Genomic DNA, 15,958 nt, shown 5'->3' with positions numbered 1-15,958 from the left:
ATTAAATATACTGGAAAATTATTTTTCTTAATAAGTGGTATCCATTTAAAACCCAGAACCAGCATTTTTAAGAATTGTGGATAACTTGGAGACCTCTCCAATAAAATAAAGGTAATGCAAAAATAATCATTATCACAATTATTATTTGATATATTGCTAGAAATGTTAGCTTTATACATAGGAATTATATAAAAATACAATTACAAAAATTTTTTAAAAGACAATCATAAACAGTGGGAGAAATATTAATTAATCATGGGTAGGCAGAGACCTAAACTAATTTATTTACTCAATGCCATCACTTATGAAACTGCCAAAAAACTAAAAGTGCTAAAAATAATAATAATAATAATAAAATAGTTCAAAAAAAACTAGAAAGCAATCAGGCAGAATTTAGGTTTAAATCAATATCTCCCATCACATAACAAAACAAATTGCAAATGGATACATAACTTCAATATATAAATTCATAAACAAATTAGAGCAAGGAAAAATTACCTTTCAGATCTATTGATAGGAGAATTGTTCATGACCCCACCAGAGGAAAGAGGGAAGGAAGTGAATAATCATTTATAAAATACCTATTGTGTACCCTCAGGAATTGTGCTAAACATTTTTTTTATAAATATTAACTCATTTGATCCTCACAACAACGTTGAAAATGAATTATTTATTTCCATTTATAGTTGAGGAAACTGAGGCAAATAGAGGTTACATTCTAAGAGTTAGAGAGATAGTAAGTGAGGCTAAACTGGAAACTCAGGTCTTCCTGACTCTAGGTCTAGGCCTGAATCCACTATGCCACTAGCTACCTCAACAAGTAACAGATTTACAAAACTAACAAAGCTAAAATTTCAAGAAACAGTTAACTGGAAAAAATATTTGTAAAACATTTTCAAGTGAAGGCCTTATTTCTGATGAATAAGAACCATTTAACAACTGATAAATGGTCAAGGGCTATGAATAGGTACTTTTTAAAGGAAAAACTTCAAGCTATCAAGTCATATAAAAAAAATGCAACTAATAACTAGAGAAATGCAAATTAAACTTGTCTTTGACTTCACATCTATCAAATTAGCAAAAATGAAAAATTTTGATGAGGACATGGGAAAATGGGTACATTAATGTGCTGCTGTCAAAACTGTGAATTAGTCCAATTATTCTGGAAAGCAATTGGAATTATATGTCCAAAGTTACTAAACTGTGTATATTCCTTGACCCTGTGATTCCTCTATTAATTCTATACTTCAAAGAAAAGAAAAAGTATTCATATATACAAAAACATTTATAGTAGTTCTTTTTGAAGTGGTAAAGGACCAGAAACCATAGGGTGCTTATATATGAGGCTAACCAAATTATGATATAATCATATAAAACATGGTTTAAAATAATTATGAAAGCTTTATGTAATCAATTTAACGATAAATCACAATCCCTAAGAAATGATGAATGGACATGTTATCCAAAATAAGCTGATGGAATTAGGATGCAGAACATGCATTTTTGAACACAGCTAAAATAGGAATTAATTTTGTTTAATTATATATATTTGTTAGAAGAGTTTTATTTTATTTTTTTTTTTCTGAAATGAAACATGGGAGAGAGTTGAAGGGAAAGAAAATTCATGCTTGTTAATTGAAAAAAATAAAGGGCAGTTAAAATGTTTAATTAATTATGATATTTTTAAATAATAGAATATTATTTTACCATAAGGAATAATAAAAGGGAGTATTTTAGAGAAACCTAGAAGTCCTATATGAACAATTGCAAAGTGAAATTAAAAAATATATATATCAAAAGAATAATTTATACTAATTGGCATCATCTTTTCCATGAACCCTTTCCTAATCTCAATTGCTAATACCCTCCCTCAAAAATACATTTGCATTTGCTTACTTTGTATTAATACAGCACATATTTTATGTTGTCTATCCCAATTAAAAGGTAAGCAAATAGAGATTATTTCATTCTTTTTAGTTTTATAGCCAACTGTGTGTGACACATATTATTGCTTGAGAAATAATAGATTTATTTAACTGATGAACAATTTTGAAAGACTTCAGAACTCTTGATTAATGCAGAGAAAAATTATGACTCCAGATAAAGCATGCCATCCTATTCCCCAAAGAGAAATAAAGGACTCAAGATGTAGAGTGATAATAACTATCACTTTTTACACAGTATTTTTAAGATTTCCAGAGCACCTGTAAGAAATGACCAGCAGGAGGAATACAGAGAGGCTTGGAGAGACTTACATCAACTGATGCTGAGTGAAAAGAACAGAACCAGAAGATCGCTGTACACTTCAATGCTGTATTCTGATGGAATTCTGATGGTATTCTGATGGAAGTGGATATCTTCAACATAAAGAAGATCCAACTCACTTCCAGTTGATCAATGATGGACAGAAATAACTACACCCAGAGAAGGAACACTGGGAAGTGAATGTAAATTGTTAGCACTACTGTCTATCTACCCAGGTTACTTATACCTTTGGAAGCTAATTCTTAATGTGCAACAAGAAAATGGTATTTACACACATATATTGTATCTAGGTTATATTGTAACACATGTAAAATGTATGGGATTACCTGTCATCGGGGGGAGGGAGTGGAGGGAGGGAGGGGATAATTTGGAAAAATGAATACAAGGGATAATATTATAAAAAAAAATAAATTAAAAAAAAAAAAGATTAAAAATTAATTAATTAATTAAAAAAAAAAAAAAAAAAAAAAAAAAAAAAAGATTTCCAGAGCACTTCCCAAATCTTATTTTTATTCTCACAATAACCCTAGGAGATAGATTAATTAATAATTCTCATTGTATATATAAGGAAATTGAAACAGACAGAAGTTAAATGACTTGCCCAGGGTCAATATCCAGCTAGTCAGTATCTGAGGTTGGATTCTTACTCAGGTCTTCCTCAGGTCCACTGATATTTCTGAATATGAATAACATGGGAATTTGTTTCACTTTGATACTATCTATTTATATAAGAGCTTTATCATTCTATTTTTTTTCTTCTATGTTGGGGGCTGACAGATGCCGGAAAGAAGAGAAAATAAATGCTTGACATTTGACAATAAAAGGTCAAGGAAAATTCAGTAAATTTATCTTGCCTTCAGCTGAAAACCCCACCCAAGTGAGATAAGACTTCCTCGTAAGAGGAAGAGGGTCTCCATGCAATATCTGCTTTTTCTTTTTCCCCAACTCAAGCAGATGTATTCCAAGGCATTGATCTCCATCAAATCCAGTACCTATCAAGAAAAAGTACACATTACAATTACACAAAGATTATCATACCATAACAAATAATCTAAATAGTAATTTGTGACACAGTTTCATGCTTCGAGTGATTCTTATAACAATAACATTTAAGATTCATATCAGGTTTGTTATTTAATATCAAACCCATATATGACACTATTTAGCTCTTAATCATAAGATTATATATCAAATTCACATATAAAATATACATATAGCATGTCATATACATTACAACTGCGATTTTTACAAAGTATATAAGATGTTTTTATGTTTTTTCATTTCTTCAACCAACATCAAATAATACAAGTACCCAGTATGTACAAATCAGCTCATTAATCAACTTTAACAAGCAAAATCCCAAACCTCAAACACTATGTATTAAGAAGAGATCACATCTATTACAGGAAGGTCAAAAAACTTTCTTCAATAAGTTTTATGAATGTTTGGCTTCCTATATTAGATACTGATTTTTGATATGATAATTTACAACAGAGGTGTCAAACATGCGTTCCACAACATTCCCAAGTATGGCTTGAACCAGATTAAAACACAACTAGGAAATATTTAACAAAATAAATCAAAACAACAAAACATAGATAATATTACATTTTAAAACTAAGTTGATATGTGATCCTCAGAAATCTTTATCTATGGTTTAGTGATCCCCTTTTTTATTTGAGTTTGGACAACATTGGTTAAAAATACTTAAATTTTCACTTTTTACTTAACAAAATACAAACTGAAAAAAAGACATGGAAACAAAATCCCAACATGGAACGCTTTTGCTAATTCTAATAACCCTAAAATTAGAGTGTACTTTCACTGGTGATAGTGAATATAAGAATATGTTTTTTATTTACAGTCTAAAATTCCAGTTCCCTCTATTCAAAGATTACTGTGTACAAAGTACAAAGAAAAAAATTGTACTATATATGACTACAACAATGTAAATAAGATGAATACTAAGAGACAATTCTGATATATCAAAACAAAATGTATCAATAATTTTTTTAAAGATTATAGCTGAATAAGGGTAAAAGAACAGTGAAATAAAGGGAAAAGCAAAAAGAAAATGTTTAGTTTTTTCTGTATTCAATACCACATAACAGAGAAAGTATAAAAAAAGTTTAAAAAAAAAAAAGCTACCTCTGTGGAAAGCAATCAAAAGTTGCTCTCCATGTCCAGCCATTGACACAACAGGGCCAGGAAGACTGAAGACCTCTTTCTGAACACCTCCTATAGAAAATATACGAAGGAGCAAGGCACTGGTGGCAGAAGCAGCCCATCCTTGACCAAGACAAATGGCTACAATATCTTCATTTGGTGGCATATCTACTGTCCACTCTTTACTTGAATCCCATGAACTAAAATGCAGGCAATGAAGCTTGCTTAAAATTGGAAAAGAAAAAAGAATAAAGAAATGTTAAAACCTTCATATTTTATATTTAAACAGGTTGTTGCTACATAAAATTCACTAAATCAAACTAAAAATTCAGTGGCTAACACATGTGAATCTACATAAATACATATAGTCTTCATTGTTTTTTTTAAAACTAAAAATCTTGATATGATTCAGTCATTATCTCTATATGGAAACAGAAAACATTTTCTAAAATTCAAGAATTTTAAAATAATTTAAAAATTGTATTTAAGAACTATTAAGTTAAAAGTAAATTAGCTCAAAGAAAATTTTAGTAGGTTACTGGAGGTCAATGTAATGCAAGAATTTATAAGGCATAAGTGTACATATTTGTTCACAGTACAGATTCTTCACTTATTAATTTTACCTTGCAAGTTCTGTGGTACTCTCACAGGCAAACAAAACAGCTTCATGGGAAAGATCTGCTATTGTGTAATTCAAAGTGTTTGACAAATGTGTTGCATGATGTATGGATGTATCATGAAATTCTACATCTATAGCACTGTCTTGATCATCATTATAGCATCGAATAATTCCAATAGAATTCCAAACCTGCAAAAAGATCATTAAGATTAAATTATCAGTCTTAATGAAACATAAGTACCTAAAATCAGCTAGCTATTCTAACTATTCTAATTATTTCACAATTAACTGAAAGATGTAGAAATTATTTCAATGCATGTACTTTGGGGGCTCAATTACAAGCTGTTTTATACTAAAGTATCTTCCATACATATATCAGCTTTCAAACTTTGTCCTGAACCACAATATTGTAAATATACTAAAGTTTACAGGTTCCCAATCTGTCCTCCAGATCCTTGATAAAAAACATTTAATAGCCAAGAAAGCATCAATGAGATTAGTATAGATCTTTGCTCCAAAAGTGTGGAAAGCTCCAGAGTCAATGTTTTAGGTCAAATCTGAAGTCAGAACAAAAGCTGGAATAAAGAGCAATGAAAACAGAATTCCACTCTAATGAATGTTATAGAAACGATGTTCAAGGAACAAATGTGAAAGAAAAAAACAACTCCAAAACATCTACAAGCAATGCTTCAAAGAAAGACACAGCTTGAGCAGAAACCCAACTAAAATTCTTGGAAGGCCCGAAAGCTTTTTTTCCTTTTATTTTATTTTATTTTTAAAATTTTATTTATTTTACTTTTTTTCCTTTTATTTTAAAGAGTTATAAAAAAAAAAAATTTTTAAATAAAGAAATCGAAGTTCTTGAGTTAAAAAAAAAAAAAAAAGGAAAAGAAATGAGAGTTACAGAAGAAAGAGTTAGAAAGGAAATTAATAGCTTGATACAAGAGTTACAAAATCTTGCCCAAAAATCAAACTCCTTGAAAATTAAAATGGATCAAACAGAAGCTTATAACCTTGGAAGAAAACAAAAAAGATTAAAATAAGAAAAGACAGAAACACCCTATCAGCCTCAGTAGACTCCAGACACAAGCATTAGTGATGTAAGAGGACTCTGTGTCCTGGATCTTTGGGGGGTTGGGCCTGCATTGGAAAAATTCTGAATCTCAACCTATCCAAGGCCTCTGGAAGCATTTCCAGCCTCCTACCTGGTTCCCACAGGAAACTGCCACCTCCAATTCATCTGGAAATCACTTTGGTTTGGGAAACAATCACTACCTTTTTTGATTTGGGAATTAGTCCCTCATTTGCTCCCTAGCCCCTTGCCACAGAAGGCTAAATAAAATCAAAACTCTGTACTCCAACCTTTGCTAATTTCCTAACCAGGAACTAGCTCACTAAAACTTCTCAGTGAAACTAAACTTGCCAAAACCTTGCTTGGAGATTGGGACTGTGAATTCGTTTGCAAAACCTGCCATATCGGCCTGGGGATCGCATTGCTGTTAGGGTATCACACCCCTAAACACTAGGAATCCAGATTACCACCAGGGGCTGCTAGATTCTTACTGCCTCCAGCAGCACCAGCCACTCCCCTCACCCTAAATCTTCATCAAAGCACCAGACAAAAGTGTCTCCCAAGACCCTCAGAGCAACATCAGTGCAACAACAGGTAAACAAGCAAGGTCTACTGCCCCCCACAAGAAATCTGACATTAACCCTTTCACCCTGAGAACATAGCTGAAATTTAAAAGAAAGGAAAAAGACCTCCCCTCACCAAAAAAAAAAAAAAAAAAGGAAGAAGAAGAAGAAGAGGGGGAGGAGGAGGAGGAGATGGATGGATGGGATTGATTGGATGAAGTATTTTTCAGTAATGAGTCACATGTTCCCTGTCCAGAACTGAGACTCTGAAGGAATGAACTTTGAACTTAAGATACAGGAAGTTGCAGGAAGTGACATGACCTGTGAGAGGCAGCCAGCATTAGTGATAATTGGTCAAGGATGGTTATGTCTATCCAATGAGAAGGCTTGAGGCCTTTGCCTTTTAAACCCTAGACAAGCCATAAGCAGGTCAGGTTCCAAGTGTACATGGCGGGAGTTTGGATGGCTCTCAGGCAGGGATTAAATAAATGTTTTCTCTTTGTATCTGATGATTTCTCTGATTAGTTAATTGGATTGGGAAGGGGGTCTTGCACCCTACCCATCCTATACAAAGAGAAAAAAAAAGAAAGAACAAGAAGGAGGAGGAAGAGGAAGAGAGGAAAAAAGCTGACCATAGAAAGTACAATTGATTAAGTAGAAAAAAAAAAAAAAAAGCACAAAAATTAGTTGAGAAAAACAACTGGAAACTAATGATTCTATGAGACATCAAAAATCGATCAAAAAAATTCAAAAGAATGAGAAAAAAAACAAGTGACCTAGAAAAGAGATGTAAGGCAGAAAATATCAGCATCAGTGGATAATCTCAAAGCCTTAATTAAAAGGAATATCAGGACACCATCTTTCAAAAGATTATCAAGGAGAGCTTCCCCAATATATTACAATCAGAGGGCAAAAATGCACTCAAAGAATCCATCTCAGGAAAGAGATCCAAAAATAAAAATTCCAAGAAACATTATAGCCAAATTTCAGAACTATCAAGTCACGGAAAAATTACTGCAAGTGGACAGAAAGAAACAATTCAAATATTGGAGGCTCACAATCAGGATTACGTAGGATTTAGCAGCTGCATCATTAAAGGATTGGAGATTATGGAACATGATGTTCTAAAAGGCAAAAGAGCTAAGACAACAATCACTTACTTAGCAAAATTAAGCATAATACTCCAATGATCATTTTTTTTTGTTCATTCAATGAAGTAGAATTGCAAGCTTTTTAAAGACTAGAACAAAAATATGATCTTCAAAATTAATACCAAAACAAGCATAAATAGGTTTAAAAAGAAAAGAAAACATAAGGGATTCAATAAAACTAAACTATTTACACTCCTACATGGGAAGAGAATACTTATAATACTTAAAAATTGTACCACTAATAGTATGATCAGAAGGGATATACATAGGTGGAGGACACAATTTTAAGGTGAATTTGAGGGAATGATTTAAAAAAATAATTAAGGGATGAGAAAGGGTGAGAACACTGGATGCAGAAGGAAGGAAGTAGAATGAAGTAAATCATTTCACAGAAAGATGCACAAAAGACCTAATACAGTGCAAGGGAAGGTGGGAGGGTGAATGATAGGAGTCGCTTAAATCTTACTCATCAGTATTGACTCAAAGAAGGAATAATATATATAATCAGTTGAATATAGAAATCTATCTTAGTCAACAGGGAAGTAGGAGAGGATGAGACAAGGGAGGACTGAAAGACAGAATGGAGGGCAATAAAGGGGAAGAGGTAGACAGAAGCAAAAACTGTTGGGAAGGGAAAGAATAAAAAGAGAGAGAGGGCAAATAGGGAGAAAAATAGAATGAAGGAATATACACAGGTAGTAACCATAACTGTGAATATGAATGGCATGAACTCTCCCATAAAACAGAAGTAGTTAACAAAGTAGACCAAAACCCAGAATCCTACAATATATCCTTTAGAAGAAACACACAACTTCTGGGGGCAGAGGCAAGTTAACACACATTTCTCAATGATCTTCTCCTACTACCCTCACACTAATTACGAAATCCAGCCTCAGAATTAAATCTGGACTGGCAGAACCCATAAATATTTGGAGTGCAACAAATTACTAGCAAAATATAATTTAGAAGACGTGAAGTCCGAGTTAGTATCCTGGATACCTTAGAATCAGCCAGAGTCAGGATAAGCAAAAGTCCTTAGTTTTTATTCTTTGTCTTTAGGGGTAGAAGGGAATGGACACAGGACCTCTGTGACCCTCTTTTTCCTCTTCTACAAAATAGCTCTGGCTTGTCTTACTCCACCCCCTAATCCTTTCCACAATTCTCTGTATATACTAAAAGATTGAACCAGCATAGAATAGTGGAAAGGGCCATTTTTCCAAGCATATGCTAATAGAGTATTGTCCAATTGGTAATTAGCCTTAAGTGCTTGGATCAACCTCAGAGCATCAACTCAGAGTTTCAGCCCTTTATAAGAAGATCGCCAGAAAAGGTCTGTTTCAATTGGAAACAGGAAGGAGGCAGCCAAGCACAAGAAGCTAAGCACAAAAGCTAGCACAGACAGTGCAGAGTCCCAGAATGATGCAGACTCTGAGTGGCAGAAAAATCTACAGGGAGGATTCTACAGCAGTGTTGGCCACTCTGCCCTAGTTGCAAGCCAGTAGATCAGCAGAGAAATTAGAAAACATCTAACAAAAACACAAACGGTAAATAGTGAACCCCAAAATGCCAGAATTTCACAGGACCTGGCCATGCCAACCCAGCACTGGGAGTGAGTCAGCACTGACCCCTGCAGCCTCTGTCACTTATAAAAAAAGCTGCTGCTTCCAGAGGAAGCTTGGAAAACTTTCCCTGCCCTAAAAGCAGGCCTTAGCTTTTTTTTTTTTTTTTTTTTTTAAATGAGTAAAAAAGTAATGAGGACTCTGATGATAGACAGCTTTTATGGTAAAAGAGAATAGATTTCAAACGCTGAGGAGACTAATGGCAGATCATCTCCAGATGAATTCCCCAAAGATAATATAACCTGGTCCCCACACAAGACTCTCCTAGAAGAAATTTAAAAGGATTTTAAAAGAGAGCTAAAAGAAAAATGGGGAAAGGAAATAAAAAACTTTGCAAGAGGATTTGGAAAAGGCCTATAACTTATTAAAAGATTTGATAAAATGGAAAAAGACAACAACTTCCAGAAAAACAGAATTTGTGAAACAGAAAAAGAAAATAACTCCTTAAAAAATGGAAAAAAATTTCACAGAATAAAACAACTCATTCAAAAATTCAATTGGGGGCAGCTAGGTAGTGCAGTGGATAAAGCACCAGCCCTGAAGTCAGGAAGAGCCGAGTTCAAAGCTGACCTCAGACAATTAACACTTCCTAACTGTGTGACCCTAGACAAGTCACTTAATCTCAATTGCCTCAGCAAAATAAATAAGTAAAAATCCAATTGGACAAATACAAAAAGAAAAAAAAAAAAAAGCAAATGAAGAAAACAATTCACTAAAATTCACAAGGGAACAAATGGAAACAAATGACTTGATGAGACAACAAGAATCAGTCAAGCAAAACCAAAAAAATGAAAAATTTTTTTTTAAAAATGTAAAATAACTAATTGGGAAAACAACCAACCTGGAAAACTGATCTAGGAGAAACAATCTAAAGACTCCCTTAGTCCCTTATTGTGTCCCTAGACACTATTTTTCAGGAAATCATCAAAGAGAACGGCCCAGATGTCATAGAATCAGAAGATAAAATGACCATTAAAAGAATTCACCAAACATCTGAAAAAGATCACAAAATTAAAACCCCAAAGAGTATCATGGCTTAATTTCAGAAATATCAGATCAAGGAAAAAATATTACAAACTGCCAGAAAGAAACAATTCAGATACCAAGGAGCCACAATAAGGATTACTCAAGACGTAGCAACTTCCACTTTAAAGGATGAAAGGGCCTGGAATCTGATATTCTGAAAGCTGGGAACTTGGAATGCACCCAGGAATAAATTATCCTGCAAAACTGAGCATACTCTTTCAGGGAAGAAGATGGACATTCAATGAAACTGGTGAATTCCATTTACTTTTGATAAAAAGACCAGTGCTAAACAAAAACTCTGACCTCCAAATATAGAACCCAAGAGAAGCATAAAAAGGTAAAAAGAAGAAACACACTTGAAACAGAAAGAAAGGTAAGGAAGAATCTATTATGTTTCACCTGAAGTTAAAAAAAAAAAAAAAAAAGGCAGAGGTAGCAATCCAAATCTCAAAGTAAAAGCAAAAATAGACCTAATTAAAAGAGAAAAAGAAGGAAATTAGATCTTACTAAAAGGTATCACAGATAATGAATTAACATCAATATTAAACATATATATTAAACATATATATAATACATATACATAATATAGCATCCAAATTCTTAGGGGAAAAATTAAGTAAGTTACAGGAAGAAATAGTAAAACCATACTAGTGCAAGACCTCAACTGTCCTTCAGAACTCAATAAATCTAAGCAAAAAATAAAGAAGAAATAAACTAGAGGTAAACAGAATATTATAAGAGTTAAATATGACAGATTTTGTCATCTAATGACAAATGACAGATTTATCTCTATGTCAGAGATTTGAAGAAATCTAAACGGAAACAAAAGAATATGCCTTTTTCTCAAAAGCACATAAAACCTTCACAAAAAATGATTATTTATTATGGTATAAAAACTTCAAAATCAAATACAGAAAGTCAGAAAAATTAATTATCTTCTTTTTGGATATAATGCAATAAAATTTGTTCAACAAAGAGTGGAAAGACAAATATTAACTGGAAACCAAATGATCTAATCTTAAAAAATAAATAGGTCATACATGTGTGAAAATGTTTGTAGCATCCCTTTTTATAATGGCAAGGAACTGGCTACTGAGTGGATGCCCATTAGTTGGAGAATGGCTGAATAAGTTATGGTATATGAATGTTATGGAATATTATTGTTCCATAAGAAATGATCTGCAAAATGATTTCAGAAAGTGAATTGCTGATAAGTGAAGTAAGTAGAACCAGAAGAACATTATATAAAGCAACAAGAAGATTATGTGATGATCAACTGTAATGGACTTGGCTCTTTGCAACAATGAGGTGATACAGGCCAGTTCCAATAGATTTGTGATGGAAAGAGTCATCTGCCTACAGAAAGAGGACTATGGGGACTGAATGAATCACAATATACTATTTTCACTTCAATGAACAACTAAGCAAAATGAGTAGAACCAAGAGAACATTGTACATAGGCAACAAGACTGTATAATGATCAAGAGTGATGGACTTGGTTCTTTTCCACAATAAGGTGATTCAAGGCAGTTCCAATAGAGTTGTGATAAAAGAGGCATCTGCATTCAGAGAGAAAATTCTGGAGACTAAACGTGGATGGCATAGAATTTTCACCTTTTTTTAATGGTGGTAGTATTAGTTTGCTTATTTTTCCCCCCCTTTTAATCTAATTTTTTAAATGCAGCTAATGAATATGGAAATATGTTTAAAAGAACTATACATGTTTAACCTACAGTGTCAAGGAGTTAAGAGAGGAGGACAGGAAGGAAGAAGAAATTGGAACACAAGGTATTGCAAAAATAAATGTTGAAAACTGTCTTTGCATGTATTTGGAAAAATAAAAAGCTATTAAAAAAAAAAGAACCAATGAATAAATCATAGAAATAATAATTTCATTAAACAAAATGACAATTAAACAACACACCAAAATTTATGGGATGTAGTCAAAGTAGTACTCAAAGGAAAATTTATTTGCCTAAATTCTTATATTAACAGAATGAAAAATTGGACATGCAAACTAAAAAACTTGAAAAAGAACAAAATAAAAATCCCTAATCAAGCACCAAGTTGGAAATCCTGAAAATCAAATATGACATTAATAAGATTGAAAGTAAAAAAACTACTGAGCTAATAAATAAAGCTAAGAACTGGTTTTATGAAAAAAAAAAAAATCAATAAGGTAAGATAGGCCATTGGTTAATCTACTTTTTTTAAAAAAGAAAGCAGAAAATCAAATATCAAAAACGAAAAGGATAAAATCACCACCAATGAAGAAGAAATTATAGCATCCATTAGGAAATACTTTGCCTGATTATATGTGCCAACAAATCTGAAAAACTTAGTGAAATCAACGAATATTTACAATAAATAGAATGCCTAAATAAATTCATCTTAAAATAAGAAATTAAATAAGCCATTAATGAACTCCCTAAGAAAAAAAATCCAACAGTCAGATAGGTTCACAAGTGAATTCTAAAAACTTTCAAAAACTAATTCGCACAGTATATAAACTATTTGAAAAAACGGGCAAAAAAATCCAATCAAACTACATTTATAGTTCAAATATAGTGCTCAAAATTAATCATAAAAAGCTAAAACACAGAAAGAAAATTGTAGAGACCAATTTCCCTAAAGAATATAGATTCAAAAACTGAACAAAATACTAGTATGAACTGAGGGGATTCCTGTCAACTAGGGAATGGCTAAACAAGCTTGTAGCATATAAATGTAATAGAATACTACTGTTCTATAAGAAATGATAAGTAGGCAAATTTCTGAAAAGCCTCGAATTGATGCTGACGGAAGTAAGCAGAACCAGAAGAACAATATAAACAATAATAACATTATGCAATGATCAATAATGACAGATTTAGTTCTTGATAATATCCAAGAAAATTCCAAAAGACTCACGATGTAAAATACTATCCACATTCAAAGAAAGAACTATGGAATTTGAATTCAAATAGAATACTACTAATTTTTAAGGTTTTTGTTTTTGTTTTTTTCTTTTTTGTGGTTTTTCCCATTTGTTCTGATTATACTTTCACAACTTGAAATAATTAATGTTAGCAAAGTTACAGGATATAAAATAAATCACATAAATAGCATTTCTTTAAATAACTAAAGCAAAAGAAAGAGAAATTCCAATTAAAATAACTGTAAACAATATAAATATTTGAGAGTCTACCTGCCAAGACAAACCCAGAAACTATATATACACAATTACAAAACACTTTTCATGCAAATAGTCAGATTGAAACAACTAGAAAAAACATCAACTGCTCATGGGTAAGCTGAGCCAAAATAATAAAAATTACAATTCTGCCCAAAGCAATTTACTTATTCAGTGCCATACCAATCAAACTACCAAAAAATAATTTAATAAAGCTAGAAAAAATAATAAAAAAATTCATCTGGAAGAACAAAAGTTCAATTCTATCAAGGAAATAGGGAAAAAAAAATACAAAGGAAAGGGACCTAGCAGTACAAGATCTCAAGCTATATTATAAAGTAGTAATCATCAAAATTATCTGGTACTGGTTAAGAAATAGAGCAGTACATTAATGGAACAGATTAGGTAGACAAGACATAATCTTCAATAACTAAAATAACTAGTGCTTAATGAACCCAAAGATCTCAGCCTTTGATGCCTTTGAGATAGATAAGAACTCACTATCTGACAAAAAATGCTGGGAAATCAAAAAAACAACAGAACACGAATTAGGTCTAAACCAACATCTCACACCATATATTAAAATAAGATCAAAATGGGTGCATGATTCAGACATAAAGACATTTATAAACAAATTAAAATATATTAACAAATTAAACATATTAAAACAAATTAAACAAATCAAAACATATTAAACAAAAGAGCAATCTATCAGATCTATGGGGAAGGGAAGAATTGATGACCAAATGAGATAGCATGATGAAATGCAAAACAAATAATTTTGATTATATTAAAATAAAAAGCTTTTGTTCAAACAAAATTAATACAACCATGATTAGAAGGAAAGCAGAAATCTGGGAAACAATCTTTACAGCAAGCAACTCAGATAAAGGCCTCATTTCTCAAATATATAGAGAACTGAATCAAATTTACAAGAATACAAGCCATTCCCCAGTTGATAAATGATCAAAGAATATAAATGATCAAAGCCAGTTTTCAGATGAAGAAATCAAAGCTATCTATAGGTAAATGAAGAAGTGCTCTACATCACTTCTGATTGCAGAAATGCAAATGAAACCAATTCTGACTTACCACCTCACACCTATCAGATTGGATGTGACCAAAAAAAAAAAAAAAAAAAAAAGGAAAATTATAATTGCTGGAGAGGATGTGGGGAAAACTGGAACACTAATGCACTGTTGGTAGAACTGTGAACTGAGTCAAACCATTCTGGAGAGCAATTTGGACCTATGCCCAAAGGACAACCAAACTGTGCACATACTCTGTGATCCCGAAATACCACTACTAATTTGTAAACCAAAGAGATCATAAAAAAGGGGAAAATGTCTATATGTGCAAAAATATTTATAGTAGTCCTCTTTATGGTGACAAAATATTGTAAACCCGAGGGGATGACCATCAATTGGGGCTGTGGTATATGATTGTAATGGAACACTACTGTGCAATAAGAAATGATTAATAGGCAGATTTCAGAAAAACATGGAAAGATTTATGTGAAAAGATGCAAAGTAAAATGAGCAGAACCAGGAAAGCATTGTTCAGTTTCAGCAACATTATATGATCAATCATGAATGATTCGGTTCTTCTCAGTAACACAATGATTGAAGACAAAGATAAAGGATTCACAAAGGAAATAGCTATCTACATCCAAATAAAGAATTAATGGATTCTCAATATTTATTTTCATTTATTTTATTCTTTTTCATGTTTTTTTCCTTTTGATCTGTTTTTTCACACTATGACTGATATGGAAATATGTTTTACATGATAGTACATATTATAACGTATATCAAATTTTATTATTTTAGAAAGAGAGAAGAAGTGGGGAAAAAAAAATTTGGAACTCAAAATCTTGTAAAACCGAATGCTACAAATTGTCTTGATATGTAATTGGGGGGGGAAAACCTATTAAATCAAAACAAACAAATAAAAACTGCCTAACATCTTAGAATACAAAGTGGAAATAGAAAGAACGCAGTCACCTCCTAAAATAAATCCCCAAATGAAAACTCCCCAGACTGCAATAGTCAAAATACAGAATTTCCACATTAAAATAAATAAATAAATAAATAAATAAAAAATTCAAGTGCTGAGGCCACAGAATCACCCATAATTTAGCAGCCACTACTATAAAGGAACAGGGAACTTGGTATATGATTGTCTATACAGCAAAAAATATGGACTTTTAGTCAAAATTAACTTATCTGGCAAAACCAAGTATAATGATATGGGTCGGGGGGGAGGGGGAAGAAATGAACTGTTAATGAAACAGGAATTCCAAACA

The 15,958-nt window shown here is 32.2% G+C and overlaps 1 protein-coding gene across 5 annotated transcripts in view; it reads right to left on the bottom strand.

Moving 5' to 3' along the window:
• The window catches only part of WDHD1 (WD repeat and HMG-box DNA binding protein 1), a 115,823-nt gene that overhangs the window by 56,086 nt on the left and 43,779 nt on the right, over nucleotides 1-15,958 (bottom strand). For all 5 annotated transcript variants that reach the window (XM_074290756.1, XM_074290754.1, XM_074290753.1 and 2 more), the window contains 3 exons: nucleotides 5,055-5,239; nucleotides 4,414-4,655; nucleotides 3,120-3,257 (listed from right to left, as the gene is read on the bottom strand). In XM_074290756.1, the coding sequence (XP_074146857.1) occupies nucleotides 3,120-3,257; nucleotides 4,414-4,655; nucleotides 5,055-5,239 (565 nt within the window). The remainder of the gene's footprint in view (nucleotides 1-3,119; nucleotides 3,258-4,413; nucleotides 4,656-5,054; nucleotides 5,240-15,958) is intronic.

Source organism: Sminthopsis crassicaudata, chromosome 2 (assembly GCF_048593235.1).
Source record: "Sminthopsis crassicaudata isolate SCR6 chromosome 2, ASM4859323v1, whole genome shotgun sequence".
NCBI lineage: Eukaryota > Metazoa > Chordata > Mammalia > Dasyuromorphia > Dasyuridae > Sminthopsis > Sminthopsis crassicaudata.
The sequence above is the reverse complement of the archived record's forward strand: the minus strand, read 5'-3'. Positions and strand labels throughout refer to the sequence as shown.